The sequence below is a fragment of the Rutidosis leptorrhynchoides genome, chromosome 4, assembly GCF_046630445.1.
Source record: "Rutidosis leptorrhynchoides isolate AG116_Rl617_1_P2 chromosome 4, CSIRO_AGI_Rlap_v1, whole genome shotgun sequence".
Lineage (NCBI taxonomy): Eukaryota > Viridiplantae > Streptophyta > Magnoliopsida > Asterales > Asteraceae > Rutidosis > Rutidosis leptorrhynchoides.
In genome coordinates, this window is record NC_092336.1 from 138,332,729 (window position 1) to 138,350,000 (window position 17,272).

Genomic DNA, 17,272 nt, shown 5'->3' on the forward strand with positions numbered 1-17,272 from the left:
GAAGGCCATTAATCAAATGTAATGCAAGTTCGACCCACTTAAAATGATAGTTTTAATCCAAACTACACCCGAGCATGGTTTGGGGCTAAACTACCCAAAACACTAGGTCGGCTTCAAAAGTTTCATCACAAATCCAACATGGGAAACTAGTATCCAATAACCCCCTTTCCCTTCTCCGCACATGCATCTAAAAAGATAAACAACGAGAGGGGTAGGCTAACGCTTAGTGAGTGCAATAAGTATACACATGCATGTAACATCCCGCCTTTTTCCGTTTACCTTTCGTTACTATTTGAAAGTCCGTTATGTAATTTTAACATCTTCCGTTAATACGCATTTTAAAATATCTCGTTTAGTAATTCACGCACTCGCTTTTAAACTTGAAGGACTAATGTTGTCAAGAGGGAAAAGTGGTGACTAGTGAACTAGTCAAACCCACCTCCCACCATTCATTCACCTCCCATCTCCATCTCAATACTTCTACTTTTCTCTCAAACTCGAACTACAAAGATTCATTATCCATTTTCAATCTAGCAATCAAACATCAAAACAAATTACATATTTGGAATCCTTGCATCTTCCTCTTCAATTCTATACCGATTTCATCAAGTTTGGGTAACTTTCTAAAATCACTAGATTCTTTGTTCTTGATGTTTTTAACTTATAAAAGTGTTAATTAGTATCTATGGCTCAAGTCTAACATGAATATATGATTTGTATGCTTGTTCTTGTTATATTGATGTAACTAGCTTAAACTTGAAATGTGTGTGTTTGATCTTGAGATTTGGTTGCTTAAATGTTGTTAGATGTTAAAAGTGCATGTATTAAATGTGTTACTAGCATCACTAGCTTCAATTTGATGTGTAGGTTGATTAAGAACACTTCATTAAAATGATTATTGATTTTGTGACTTTGGGTTAGGGTTTGATAGAAGTAAAATGGAATTTAAATGCATTGAATGCTTTGCAAGATTAATTGTAAGTGTTTATTAGCATTGTATACATGATTACCTACAAAACGGCGTATTATATGTGTGCATTTAATTCCCGAATCATCAAAGTGCATTTATGAACTTGAAAGCATTTATGGTAGGCATTTAATGAGCTTTCAACTTGGATTTGATTATTGTAAATTATGATTTTGGCTGATGATATGTGTTGAGTTGTGTTCCTCGTTAAATTACCTTTCCAACGGTGTATGGCATGCATTTTGAATGTTTTCAGTTCATGAGTTATGTTTGTTTGAGGTTTGGTTCGAGACTTAACAAAATTTCAGCAAACAACACCTTTTAGGTAGTAATGCGCGCCGCGCAATTTGGAGGATGCAGATGCTTGACCCTTGGAATGATTTCTGAACTGGTTCCACGTTGTAGTGCGCGTCACGCACCCTTGCGCGCGCCGCGCAGTCCCCAGACCACTTCTTTGTGTTTTATTTTTTTTCATAATTTCTTTTCTCGCTTAACCACAACTCCGATTAACATGAAGTTTGGATAACATGCTCATATATGATTTCTCATCATGGGAAAATTGTCGGATACCCGACCCGACCCCGTTGACTTTAACTTTGACCAAGTTTGACTTTTAGTCAAACTTAACCAAATGTTTAGGCAATCGTTCTAACATGCTTTTATACTTGTATCTTGCATGAAACTTGACAATTTGATTCACATGCTATATATTCGAGTCGTAACGAGCCATAGGACTAATTGAACAACTTTGACCAATCGTGTTCTCGTTATTGATACAACCTACTTGTTTAGGTCAAGACTAGCAATTGTCCTTGCACACATTTACTTGTGAAGTACTTTATTACTCGTGCACTCAAGGTGAGATCATAGTCAATGACCCGTCAAAGTACACTTGATGACCATCGTTATCTTGGTCCCACAGCTTGATCATAACTCTATATGAATTTGATAAATAACCTTGCATTCTTTATTTAAAAATGATTTTCTATAAAGGAAACCTACCAAAATGTGTAAGTTTAGAAGAACCATACATTATTACTTAACCAAAAGTTGACCAAAACAAGTCAACAACATCCACTATTAAATGTATCAAAATAGAATGCAAGTTAATGTTTAACAAAAGCTGCCATCATAAATATGCAGACTCTCTAAGCACAGCGGAAGCAATCAATCATGAACCTGAGAATAAAACATGCGAGTAACTGTCAACAAAAATGTTGAGTGAATTATAGGTTTAATATTGCGAACAATATTTAATTTAAACTATAAAAATCTATGTTTGAAAACATAAAAACTCCTCCACAAAATTATATGTTAGAAAACATATAAAAATATTATTCAATTTTTCGTGAGCCACCTGGTAACCACTTAACCATTTATTTACCCTTGCCAAACACAATAAATAATATACACCGAACAAGTGTATCTTCAACTAAATACGAAGTACTAAACATTCCGATTATAAATTGCTAGCGCGACTAGCTCAAAATGGGGTTGTCAAACCCGATAGATCTATCCATAGGATTCGCGTTCACCAGTAGAAACCAGTGATTACAATTACCAGATTAGGGAATATTTTTGTTCGACTCACAATGAATAATTTAAACCAACTTCCACTTGTGTCCAAAATATAAAATAAATTGCATTTATTCTCATCCCAAAAGATTTAAAATGGAAAAATGGGACTATAACTCACCTTAATAGCAAACGAAGTAACCACACAAAAATGCGAACATCAATGAAGTAAAGTGATCAAGTATGATCACAACGCCGACCTATAAATAAAGCAGGTCGATATAAATAACTAACTTATGTCAAGTCTTAGTATGATAGCTATTGTACATGTTGCAAGTAGACATAGAACAATACTCAACATGCAACGGTTTGATCGGAACAACGTACAGACACACACTTTCTATTTTTAGAAAGTTTCTATTTTTAGCAAGTTTCCATTTTTGGAAAGTTTCTATTTTAGGAAAGTTTCTATTTTTGGAAAGTTTCTATTTTAGGAAAGTTTATATTTTAGGAAAGTTTCTAAATTTAGAAAGTTTTCATATTTAGAAAGTTGTTATTTTTGGAAAGTATATAAGTTAGGAAAGTTTTCTTAATTAGAAAGTCAACAAAAGTCAACTGAAAGTCAAAGTCAACCGAAAGTCAACTCAAAAGTCAACCTTGGTCAAACATAGTCAACGTTAATTTTAAAAGTATAAGTTATATTAATAATATAGGTTATAACGTTAATTAAAGTCATATATGTATAATTATGTCATAACATAAGTTTAATTAAATTAAAATGATTATTAAAGTTAACATAAGTTTAAATGATATAATTAATATAAAGTATTTAATTAATTAATTAAATATTAATCATAATATAAGTATTATTAATTAATAATAAATTTTAAATCATATCAAAAGTATAATTTAATTAATAATGAATTATTAATCATATCATAAGTTTCTAATTATCATTATTAAATCATAAGTATTTAATAATTAAATTATAATTAAATAATAACTAAGCCTTATAATAATTAAATAATTAATTAATCCTTATTATAAGTCTTATTATAATAATCTCATAATATAAGTTTAATACTTACCATAAGTATTTTTCATTAACAATAAAAGTATTATTAATCATAAGTTTAATTAAATGTTTAATTAAATCATAATTAATTAATAAATGATATAGTAAATATATATATCATAAGTCTTAAATTAAATAATTACTTTTTATATCATAAGTAATTTATTAATAATGAAATTCATTATTTATATCATAAGTCATAATTAATAACCATAAGTTTTAATTAAAAGTTCATCGGGTCATAACTTGAGCCCCGGGAATCAGTTTTCGGCGAGTCTTATATATATCTTCGCCTAACCAACCCACCCGACATATTAGTGTGCTCAAGAACACCCCAAGAACAGCAAACAAGTCGTGACTTACAGCCATAAATCAACTTGTAGCTTTAATCCGTTCAAAAACATGTTTTAGTCATACTAGGTGATCCGTGGCTCGGATTTCGATGACCAGAACATGAAAGTTCATCCCATCATCAATCCTAACACACTAGTACACCCTAAAGACTCCAAAGATGATCACAAAATCGGACCATACCTGTACCAATTCGTTTTCACAATTTAATCTCAACAAAACATCATTTTAAGCATAACTAGAGCTCCGGGAATCGAAATAACATGAATCCGGAGTCTAAAATTAATGTCTTGATGAGAGGAACTCATCTAAATACTTTAATTTCACTTTTATATCAGTTATATATACAGAAAACAACAATCAAATCGCTGTCCCAAAACAATCAAACCGAAAACATATATAATCGAGCATTTCTACGCATACAATCAACAATATAATAACATATAAGCATCATACTATCATTATTACATATAAAAACAGAAAAATTGAAAATATAGGGTTAGGGTTTATACCCTAATCAAGAATTGAAGGATATGAACTGTAAGACCCGTGTATTTTATTGTGAACATGTAATTATAAGTGATTCGGATGGTGGGGTTTCGTTACATAATTTAAAACGAGGAAAGAAGCTGATCTGGGCGGGTGCGCGCCGCGCGACCCACTCGCGCGCCGCGCGAAATCGAGCTGACAGCTCACCTCTTTTTATTTAATTTATGGCATGGGCATTTTGGTAAAATCACATGGAATCCGAACTAAAGGCCATAAGATCAGTTTGTGGAGTGTTATAGCTTCATTACCACCAACCTTATCTCCTTCCACCTAAACTTTAGAGAGAGAGAGAGATACTTAGTGAGAGAAAGCTTGAATCAAGGAAGAAGGAGGCGATTTCGGGTCGAATTGCGAGTTCTAAAGTTGTTCATCTAGTCACTAGCTACGTGGTGATTGTGGCGGTAAGTTCTAAACCTAATTCCTTGTTGTAAATTGTTTAAGGGTTAGGGTTTGGAGTAAAGGATGAACATCAAACCCATTTATTAGTGATTTTGGGGTGTTCTTGGGTAAATTGTGTCATGAAGACTAAATGGTAACTAACCTAGGGTTTCATAGTACTAATTGATGTTTATGAACCCTAATAGGTTAGTTAATTACTAGCACACATTTATATAAGTAAATGGGTGTTAATTGGGTGTGGATGACCCAAATGGGTGTATTGACTTTAAATTGGTCAAATGGGTCAAAATGGACCTAGGATAGTAATGCTTGTGATTAATGCACAAACCTAGCGTTAAAAGTTGTTTTAGGACCTAACTTGGTTAATGTTAGGGTTTTTGGCGAAAGATGACCCGATTTTAGGGTTAAGTGTTAAAATGGGTCAAGATGATTAATGTTGACCTAGTTGGGTTAAATTGGTGAAAGATGACCCAAAGGGTGTTAACCTAGAGTTCATTCATGTGTTTGAGGTTTTTGTAAGTGTTGAATTGAGTTGCTAGTCATTAGCACTCTTATGAATGATGAAAGACTTGAAAATGGGTCAAATGAGTCAAGGTTGACCGAAAGGGATGAAACGGGTATGAAATACCCTAAGTTTATTCTAGTTGAAGTTAGTAGACTATAATTCGCTAGCTTTATTGATGTTAGTTGAGTCTTGGCCATTTATGGGCGGTTTTGGTATAGTCGAGCTATTTAATGCATATTGGGTCATTAAATGCTCAAGGGTAAGTATTGTGGTTAATTCCACTAGTTGCGTAATTGAATGTGTACTTATGTATTAGGTACGATTGCTTTGAGGATCGGAAGTGCATAATCATCATCTTGGCGTTAAGGTGAGTGGAATAATTATGCGTGTACGTATATAATGTATTTATTTGTGTGTACGAATGTGGAATTGTCGCGGTGTTTAAGACACCACATTCTAGGTAACGAGTAGTATTGTCGCGGTGTTTAAGACACTACTCATTGTTTAATTGACATGTGGTATTGTCGCGGTGTTTAAGACACCACATTGTCATGGGAGTGGAATTGTCGCGGTGTTTAAGACACTACTCATTGTTTAATTGACATGTGGTATTGTCGTGGTGTTTAAGACACCACATTGTCATGGGAGTGGAATTGTCGCGGTGTTTAAGACACCACTCATTGTATTGAATGAAGTGTGGATTCGTCACGGTGTTTAAGACGCCACATTGTCGTAAGGGTGAGTTAGTCGCGGTGTTCAAGACATCACCCGGGGGATTAGTGATTACGCGGTGTGTAAGTAACACTAGTGGATGTTATGAACTCCAACGGTCTTGTAAGTACCGTTTCCCTTGTTCGAATTGGTTAACCAAGGTTGCGTGAATTATGTATTGAATGTATTTAATTATGAATCGTATGCTATTGTATTATTAGCTACTCGTGGATTTGCGGTTTATGGTATATGCATAATATTGTTGTATGATTGTCGAAATGTTAAACCGAGTATGATGTTGTGTAAGTGATGCAAGTAGGTAGATTATATATGTATATGTATAATTATTTTGCTCACTAAGCTTTGCTTACCCTCTCGTTGTTTACCTTTTTATAGGTTCGTGTGTGGATAAGGGTAAGGGCATTACCTTGGATTAAGTTTCCCGCTTTAATGATTAGGAAGCGCTTTTGGCTTTGGCTTGGAGTTTGACCGAGACTTGGGTAGTTTAACCCCAAACACCATGCTCGTTGTGTCGTTTGGCAATTAAACTTTTTGTGGTCGAAACTCTAATTTGTATTAAATTTGTATTTTTACACTTAGCGGCGTTTTGGGCACGTGTGGGCCCCACTTTGTAAAACTCGTTTAAACCTTAGTTATGTGTTAGTTTTACATATATAAATGTTCGGTTAAAAGCGTTTTGGCTAAATGTGTCGGGAAGCACCTAATCTTTTTCGCATTAAAGCGCACCGGGGACAGCCCCTTTTTGCGCGGCGCGCAAGGGTGTCCGCGCGGCGCGCAACCTGTCATCCAGCAAAAAAATTTTTTTTGTCTCGAAATTTGATAGGTTTAGTCGACGGTTGGTTTGGGTTGTTACAAGTGGTATCAGAGCATGGTCTAAGGGATTTAGGTGACTTGAGATAGGCGCCTAGACTTAGACTTTTGTGTGTGCATTGTGCGGGACTTGTAGGACTTTGGGTCGGACCGGGACTTGGTTAGCACATAGATTTATATGAACTAATCATGCGTTATTTGTTTGTGTTGTGTAGCGATCATCAAGCGAAATGGACGTTGTACTAGCGAGTTAACGCGACGTGCTCGCGTAGTAATGATTAGCTACCCTTACTACGGGTGCAAATCGTGTCAAACAAGCGATGTACGACGATTGTTAATCAAGATGGGGTAGTGTGGCATATGTATATATATATGTATATATATACATACGTGTTATATCTTTTCGTTTCATTGGTTAATCTATTTTGTTTCTTAAGAATGAAGATGGAAGATGAATACGGAACGGAAGGGTCTACTAATGAAAAGAAGAACGAATTAGCGGTAATGGTTGAAGCCGCGATTGAACAATGTGTCTCGGGTGTCGCCAACGGAGTTGGCCAAGTAGTCAAAGAGTCAATCGAAGGATGGGTAACCGAAATGGTCCGAGACCAAGTGACGAAGGTCGTAAGGGAAGAGTTTGAGAAGAGGTTTCCTAAACCTCGAGGTAGGGGTGACGAAGAAGTACATGCAAGGCTAGAGCCACATGGTACTTCGGGTAAAAGGAAAAGAGGTACGCCTGAAGGCGTAGAGTATGTGAAAAAGAAGAACAAGGGAAGTTACACATCTAGATGTTTCAATTGTGGTGTTAGGGGCCACAAGATATGGGAGTGCACGTTGCCGAGAAACGAAAACAGAATGTGCTACCATTGCCATAAAGAGGGACACCGAAGGTCGGAGTGTCCCGAGTTGCTCAATGATCAAGGTAGAAGTGTAAATGAGGCGTCTAGTAGCATGAGGAAGGTAGTAACGGGCTCCGGTGGGTCTAAGTGTTACAATTGTGGGCAACGGGGACATAAGTCTCGCGATTGTCCGTCGGGCAAAACTGTATGTTTTTATTGTTGGAAGGAAGGGCACCAAAGGTCTGAGTGTCCCGATTTAGCTAGTAATCAGACTAGGAGGTTTGGAGGTTGGGTGCTTACGTGTTTTAAGTGTGGAGGACGAGGCCATTTGGCACGGGATTGTACGGGTACACCTTTGAGCACGATCAAGTGCTTTGCTTGCCAGAAGAAGGGACATCGAAAGTCAGAGTGTTCGGAAGCGTTTGCCGATCGGGTTAAGAGGTTAGAGCGCGAGTATTCGATGGGTGGTGAAGCACCGAGCGATGTTGTTTCAGGTACCTTCACTTCTCGATGCAAATATGCCTTACTATTATTGATGTTGTGTGCCAATGTATTCGGTTATGAAATTGAGACCTAAATCTCATTACCAAACCTAATAAGTTTTAAGCGAACGTATATTTTAACCGTACCCTTACGGGCGCGGGGCTAGTGATAAGATGACAGCGCACTAGGGTAGCGTTTGAGTCATTGACTCATGTGAATGCGACTTGAGGGGCGAATGCATTAGTGTAAATACGTGGTATTGTTACGGGTAGCATTCCTAACGGAATTACCATACGTTGGAGTTGGGATCGTCGACCGCAGGGCGTAAGACTTGGTGCAACCAAGCATTCCTTAATGTTTGGGAAATGTTTTCTACTAAGCCATGGAGACGGGCTTTGGTTTTGGATGTTAGGGCGTGTTCGTCTTCGTGTGGAAAATTGATGAGCTATAGCAATGGGATTATTGCAAGTGCAAGGTTGTGTATATCGTGGTAAACTCTACGTTTAAAGAGTTTAAGGTTAGGTTAAATTCCTTCGTATGCTCGGGGTTGGAGCAAGGTTTTGGTGACGTGCGTATTAAGAGATGCAAGACGGGTGAACCTCGTCTCTCTTATAGGAATTACGATAATGCGATTTGGCGAATTAGTTGTTAGGTTAGTGGTCACTCTTTCTGCGAACGCGAATATGTGTTTATCGTCGGGATTTATTGTTAAGGATGAATTCGCAAGAATTCGAGAACTATGACCAATGAGGACATCGATGGTGTATGTGGATAAGTGGACCTCCCACGGGATGCTATTATTCCACGATGTGGTTACGGAACAGAGTCCTAAGTGGGGGAGTTATACTCTCGCACGAAGGTGCTCTATTGTAATGTTATTTTGGATGACGTTCGTATGGATACGAAGCTAGTGTTGAGACCTACATTGGTCGACGGTGGCAAAAGTACAATTTGGAATAAATTGTGCTTATGGTTTTGGGTTCAAATTACCACCAAGGTGGTAATGTGGAAAATCTCCATGGGAGATAATTGATGTATTCGACGGGTAAGGTAAGGTCCCTCGGTTAAGGGATGTGCGTACCGGATTCTCTTCTAGGGGATTATTGTTGCGCCTATGCGCAATATGGGTTGTTTTTGGCTCGATTGTGTTAGCCGTTTGGTTACCTTGGAAATGGCATAATGGGACTTTGAGAAAGGGCACGGTGCCTCATTATCGTATACTTTGAGTGATAGTTACACAATAGCCATTATTGTGTATTACGAGATGGTTACATGTAAGTATTTATTTGGGGTTATTTCTAGGTTGACCGCGTTTGACTAGTAATAGGTGATGAGTGATATCCGGGAGGATTAGCTCTTCGTTAACCACTCTTGGTTGTGGTTGGTGGTGAGCGGTTTTCGGAAAGAACCGTTACTCGTAGGTTTATGATGTTAATTGCCCGTGTAAATTGTACACTTAGCCGTTTTGTGCACGTGGTGGTAAGTAATAGTAGTTTTCGACATTAACGGTTTTTGGTCGCTTGCTTACGATTTTACGATAGATGTGTACTAGTCGTGGTTGCGCGCTACTAAGAATGTTGAGTAATAAGTGTTATCCGTAAGGATTTTCTTTTGTCCGGTCTTCATTCGTTTGGGTCGTTGACCTTGGGTTGAGATTTTGGTTGTTTTTAGCATTGTACTAGGTAAGAGTACGCTAAGGGTACGTGACGGTTGAGTTCGGTTGTTTTTGGCATTGGTATCTCGGTACGAGGTCGGTTGAGTTTTTCCTGAAGAAAGGGATTTTAATAAATCGCGAGTGACGAATCAATTTTAGTGTTGACTCTTAGGGGAGGATTGCATAGAAGAGTGGAAAGGGTACGTGGCGTTCTCGCATATTCTGAATTATCGTTATAGACTTCGGAGGTTGTGTGTATTGCACGTTTCGAAACGCATGCAAATGAGTATTTAGTTTTTGGGTCAATCGGTGGGTTAATACGTATTGTGATGGAAATCGGATCTTAACGTTGTTGAATACCATAGAGTGTGGTTCCGGGTGGTTAAGTGACGTGGATCACGAGGACGTGATCGATTCTAAGTGGGGGAGAGTTGTAAGACCCGTGTATTTTATTGTGAACATGTAATTATAAGTGATTCGGATGGTGGGGTTTCGTTACATAATTTAAAACGAGGAAAGAAGCTGATCTGGGCGGGTGCGCGCCGCGCGACCCACTCGCGCGCCGCGCGAAATCGAGCTGACAGCTCACCTCTTTTTATTTAATTTATGGCATGGGCATTTTGGTAAAATCACATGGAATCCGAACTAAAGGCCATAAGATCAGTTTGTGGAGTGTTATAGCTTCATTACCACCAACCTTATCTCCTTCCACCTAAACTTTAGAGAGAGAGAGAGAGATACTTAGTGAGAGAAAGCTTGAATCAAGGAAGAAGGAGGCGATTTCGGGTCGAATTGCGAGTTCTAAAGTTGTTCATCTAGTCACTAGCTACGTGGTGATTGTGGCGGTAAGTTCTAAACCTAATTCCTTGTTGTAAATTGTTTAAGGGTTAGGGTTTGGAGTAAAGGATGAACATCAAACCCATTTATTAGTGATTTTGGGGTGTTCTTGGGTAAATTGTGTCATGAAGACTAAATGGTAACTAACCTAGGGTTTCATAGTACTAATTGATGTTTATGAACCCTAATAGGTTAGTTAATTACTAGCACACATTTATATAAGTAAATGGGTGTTAATTGGGTGTGGATGACCCAAATGGGTGTATTGACTTTAAATTGGTCAAATGGGTCAAAATGGACCTAGGATAGTAATGCTTGTGATTAATGCACAAACCTAGCGTTAAAAGTTATTTTAGGACCTAACTTGGTTAATGTTAGGGTTTTTGGCGAAAGATGACCCGATTTTAGGGTTAAGTGTTAAAATGGGTCAAGATGATTAATGTTGACCTAGTTGGGTTAAATTGGTGAAAGATGACCCAAAGGGTGTTAACCTAGAGTTCATTCATGTGTTTGAGGTTTTTGTAAGTGTCGAATTGAGTTGCTAGTCATTAGCACTCTTATGAATGATGAAAGACTTGAAAATGGGTCAAATGAGTCAAGGTTGACCGAAAGGGATGAAACGGGTATGAAATACCCTAAGTTTATTCTAGTTGAAGTTAGTAGACTATAATTCGCTAGCTTTATTGATGTTAGTTGAGTCTTGGCCATTTATGGGCGGTTTTGGTATAGTCGAGCTATTTAATGCATATTGGGTCATTAAATGCTCAAGGGTAAGTATTGTGGTTAATTCCACTAGTTGCGTAATTGAATGTGTACTTATGTATTAGGTACGATTGCTTTGAGGATCGGAAGTGCATAATCATCATCTTGGCGTTAAGGTGAGTGGAATAATTATGCGTGTACGTATATAATGTATTTATTTGTGTGTACGAATGTGGAATTGTCGCGGTGTTTAAGACACCACATTCTAGGTAACGAGTAGTATTGTCGCGGTGTTTAAGACACTACTCATTGTTTAATTGACATGTGGTATTGTCGCGGTGTTTAAGACACCACATTGTCATGGGAGTGGAATTGTCGCGGTGTTTAAGACACTACTCATTGTTTAATTGACATGTGGTATTGTCGCGGTGTTTAAGACACCACATTGTCATGGGAGTGGAATTGTCGCGGTGTTTAAGACACCACTCATTGTATTGAATGAAGTGTGGATTCGTCGCGGTGTTTAAGACGCCACATTGTCGTAAGGGTGAGTTAGTCGCGGTGTTCAAGACATCACCCGGGGGATTAGTGATTACGCGGTGTGTAAGTAACACTAGTGGATGTTATGAACTCCAACGGTCTTGTAAGTACCGTTTCCCTTGTTCGAATTGGTTAACCAAGGTTGCGTGAATTATGTATTGAATGTATTTAATTATGAATCGTATGCTATTGTATTATTAGCTACTCGTGGATTTGCGGTTTATGGTATATGCATAATATTGTTGTATGATTGTCGAAATGTTAAACCGAGTATGATGTTGTGTAAGTGATGCAAGTAGGTAGATTATATATGTATATGTATAATTATTTTGCTCACTAAGCTTTGCTTACCCTCTCGTTGTTTACCTTTTTATAGGTTCGTGTGTGGATAAGGGTAAGGGCATTACCTTGGATTAAGTTTCCCGCTTTGATGATTAGGAAGCGCTTTTGGCTTTGGCTTGGAGTTTGACCGAGACTTGGGTAGTTTAACCCCAAACACCATGCTCGTTGTGTCGTTTGGCAATTAAACTTTTTGTGGTCGAAACTCTAATTTGTATTAAATTTGTATTTTTACACTTAGCGGCGTTTTGGGCACGTGTGGGCCCCACTTTGTAAAACTCGTTTAAACCTTAGTTATGTGTTAGTTTTACATATATAAATGTTCGGTTAAAAGCGTTTTGGCTAAATGTGTCGGGAAGCACCTAATCTTTTTCGCATTAAAGCGCACCGGGGACAGCCCCTTTTTGCGCGGCGCGCAAGGGTGTCCGCGCGGCGCGCAACCTGTCATGCAGCAAAATTTTTTTTTTTGTCTCGAAATTTGATAGGTTTAGTCGACGGTTGGTTTGGGTTGTTACATGAACGCGTAGAGAACGAGATGTAGAATCCGGAAACGATGAAAGCCCTTTGATTTGAGTGTTTGATTGAAGAAGATGATGATGTTGCTGAATGGTGGTGGTTCTAAACAAGAAAAGGAGAAGAGAGGAATGTTAAAATAAAAGCCAGGGTTAAAATGAGGAGTATTTTTGGTGTTTTAATCAAATGAATCACTATTTAGAAGAAATGGCAAAACCACCCCCTCCCCTTGACAATTTTCAGCTGAAATATGATGGGTGGGCCCCAATTGTGGGCCAACTTGATGCTAAGAGTATTTGCTTGTGGCCCGAATGCCAGAACGAAACCCGAAACGCGAAAACACGACTACCCGATTGAAAATTCGGAGAGATATTAATTACGCGACGAAAAATATATATAAACACTATATATAAATATATGACATTAAAATATCATATTTAAAATTATTAGGACTTAAAAATCCCAAAAGCTCGACCGTTGGTTTGAAAACCGAAAAGATTCGCCGGATAGAAATCCGCGACACGTAGAAACGTATAACTTAAAATATGAATACAAATATTCATTTAACACATAATAATTAATATATTATTACTAAAATAATAATATAGGTCATAGAAATGACGTGGCACGAATAACCGTTAACGGTCGTTAAATAATTAACGGTAAAAGATAACGAAAAAATTAGGGTCGTTACACCACCTTTTCAACAACTTTTACTTTTAAACTATGTGATGAGAAACATATACGTATCATACTTTTGTGCTTTGAACACAAGTACGAAAACAAACATTCCACAGCGAGTTAGAACAAAAAGCCTCAATTCAATTATCATTAGTTACACTTGCAGGGTGTAAACGTGAACTTATGTTATGTGATCACATTGGGCTTGACGAGCCCTCATTCGGACGGTTCGCTACCGTTAGCGGATGAAATATATTTTCGAGTATAGTGTATGTTCTAACACTACGTAACGGGGTACAAAATAGTTAAGTTTGATAATTGGGTGCTCGCGAACATACTTTTGGAATACAAACGATTTGGATAATCAACTATATTAAATCTTGTGGGTCAAAAACAACGTTATTATTACACCTATGATTTCACCAACGTTTTTCGTTGACATTTTTCTATATGTTTTCTCAGGTCCTTGAACGCTAGGTGATACATGCTTCCGCACATTATTTTTGATACTTGCTTGGATGTCGAATATACATGCATAGGTGGAGCGTCTTTTGACTTAACTTAATTTGTGTCGCACAGGTTTCAATTGTACTTAAAACGTTGTAACATGTTTGGTCGTCGAACTACTTTGTAAACTTTGAAACATCTTTATAATTGAAATGAATGCGACATATTTTGGTCAAACGTTGTTTTAAAGACTTATGACCACATAACGGGACCTAAGTAGACGGCGCCGTCAATGACGATTTTGTCGGGTCGCTACAGATGGTATCAGAGCGTTGGTTGTAGGGATTTAGAGTTCATTGGTGTCAACCCCGAGTCGTAGGGTACATTAATGAGTCTAGACTATAACCGGCATATAGACTTGAAGTATGAATTACTTGACTACTTGTGCATTTATACTCGAACACTTATATTCATATCTAACTTTTAGAGTTTAGGGTTTGGTGTTTTAAATCCTAAACTCTAAACTTTAAACCGTTCGTGTTAAAAACTCAATCTAAATCCTAAATCTAAACCCTAAACCCTAAATTTCTACACCCTAATATCTAAACCCTATAAACCCTAATATCTAAAACCTCAAATACGCTCGAAAAACACGATAATTGTTATATATTAATTCTTCGAGCGTTTTCCCTCCAAACTAACAACATTTATCACAAAGTATCTTTATTAAATGTTCATATTTTCATCCAATCTATAATGTTCGTGAACAAAGTTTTTTCAAGAAAAAAAAAAAAGAAAAAAAGAAAAAAAAAGATTTTGCTTCCCAATCCTACCCTATATATATATATGTGTCAATTTTGTACAAAACTATTTTTGTAAGGTATGTGGATGCAAGAATCGAACTCTTGACCTCCACATTGAAAGTTCAGCATCTTACCATGCCACCACCAACCTCTTGCCCAAGACCTCTTTTAAAGCTGCTAATAACCAACGGATGTCAATGCGGATCCTATTTCAAGTTAGCGTGATTATAATTTATGATAATTCTTTTAAAACATCTACATGTCCAAGAACAATATACGAAATGCTTCAGACAATAATTCAGACGATGCCAACTGCTTCGTGAATTTCTACTTCTTTAATTCTTTTACAATTATCTTTACATTTCCCTGGCTAGTTAAAATGAACCGATATCAAAAAACGAACAAGGCTAAATAACCAACGACGACAGCTAGAGACCTTGCTCTGTACACAAACTTACAATAAACAAAAGACACAACTCCAGTTGTTCAACACCGGATTATACGAAACTGAAAGCTAACCTAGACCAGAGAAATCTTTATAAATTTACAACATTTAACGAGGTTGCTGAATGCGTTGTGTGCGTGATTTTGGGCTTACTATTTTTGCTGGTTTCTCCCTATACCTAGCAATTTCCACTGGTGACTTTGGACCCCTTTCCCTTGGTTTCACATCCAATTCCAAACCTAATCACACACCCATATGTAATTCAAGTCAGCACAAATTCATATCATTAGTTACAATTTATACATATATTTATTGCACATAGCAATTTCAAAATAGTCAAAAAAAAGTCAAATTCATAGCGTTCTGATTAGATATACCGGAATAAAAATTATTGCATATGAACAAGCATACTAGAAACTAGCTTACCAATGGTAGGAATGTGCTTGAAAGAATTTGGAGCATGAGCGTTTCGCCTTTCCATTTCAGTTGAAAGGAGGAATTGTTCATATTGTGACTCCATGATTAAGGTATCTTCATCAGCATCAATTGAATCAGGAAGAAGATCTGCAACGTCAGTGAAATCAAATTCGCCTTCGGTGTTTTCAAAGAAACCACCTTCGCCCTGTTGCTGGCTAAGCCAGTAGTCATGAAACCACGTGGATGTTGTGACCAGGTCCCACCATTCTGCAGAGAAATCTTCGACTTGGCGAACAGCAGCAGGGACGAATAATGGTGCGTTTGGATTGAGCGTTGAAGATCTTTGTGTTGTAGCTATTGTCATCCTTTTCTGTAGTTAATCTAAATAACAATGGTTGAAGTATTAAACTCTACGATTTTGATTAGTATCATCACAGGATGATTAACAAGTTAAGTTTCTTAGAACAGCAACTTATCATGTTAATATCCAATTTCAATCTTTTTAAACACTCAACAGATATATATAACCACATGTTTCATCCACAATCAAAATACACCAGAAAATGATAAATAAATAAATCTACTACCAATATTAGTGATCAAATACACGCCAGTTAACAAAAAATACAGTTTAACACTACTTACTAAACATTTTATTTCCAAAACAGCTAATTTTTTCTAATTATTTCCAAATTTACTAATCAGATGGAATAGAATCTCAGATCAGTCACAAATCATCACCAAAAGTAATTTGTACCTAATCTTTACTGAGACTGTATGATCAGCGAATTCATTAGAATAAAATCAACTTAGCAGATCTGATCACAATTCATGATAAACTAGGCTCAAAAGTAAGCATAATTATAGCTCAAAATCAGGCATATGTGATCAGAAATCTAAATTTCCGTAACATTGACGATAATCAAAGTCAATCAGTCAACGATCTCACAGTATTCATATAAAAAATATACATAAATCGAATCAATAAAACTATATAAAAAAAAAAACAATGGATTCAAATTCAGTAAAGCAAAATTGATGTAAATTCTACCTTCGATGATGATCGATTGAGTGAAAAATATCTAAAAAGCAATTTGAGGTTCGGAGGTTTTGGCTCGGGTTATGAGATAAGATGCGAAGATGTACAGATACGCATACTTATTTATAGGTCAAAAATTGAGAAGGTACCGAACCTTGAGGTTTGGATCTGAACCGACCCATTGTTATATCCGAACCGGTCAACAGGTCGACGTGGTTGACGTACACGTGGTATTTCTTGAATGGGGGAAAGTAATGGGAAGGTGAGTGGAACCCACCTGAAAGGTTATGGATTACTACCGAAGAATGAACGGTTGAGATGAAGTGATTGTTTCATAATTGACGGTGCAATGTTTAGGATGGTAGGGCTGTGTGGACCAGTATTAGGAAGACGACAAGGTCTCGACAATTCACGGGGTCCACCGCATACGTTCACTTTAGTTTGGAAATCGTACACCACTAATTTTTAATCATACACCACCAAACATACATTAGACCATTTACATCGCAGCGTTAAGGGGAGGTGATGGGATCGACGGCGCCTCCATCGCGCCCCTGTGCGGCGTGATGAAGGGATGATGGTGGTGGCGCGATGGAGGGATCACGGGAGGTGATGGAGGTGGTGATCGAA

The 17,272-nt window shown here is 37.3% G+C and overlaps 1 protein-coding gene across 1 annotated transcript; it reads right to left on the reverse strand.

Moving 5' to 3' along the window:
• Positions 1–15,038: 15,038 nt before the first annotated feature.
• Positions 15,039–16,770, reverse strand: LOC139840204 (protein EARLY RESPONSIVE TO DEHYDRATION 15-like). Its single transcript, XM_071830429.1, has 3 exons — positions 16,655–16,770; positions 15,613–15,984; positions 15,039–15,425 (listed from the first exon to the last, which is right to left on the reverse strand). The coding sequence occupies exons 2-3, from the start codon at positions 15,965–15,967 to the stop codon at positions 15,295–15,297; spliced, it is 486 nt and encodes a 161-aa protein (XP_071686530.1). The 5' UTR covers positions 15,968–15,984; positions 16,655–16,770; the 3' UTR covers positions 15,039–15,294.
• Between the last annotated feature and the right edge of the window lie 502 nt (positions 16,771–17,272).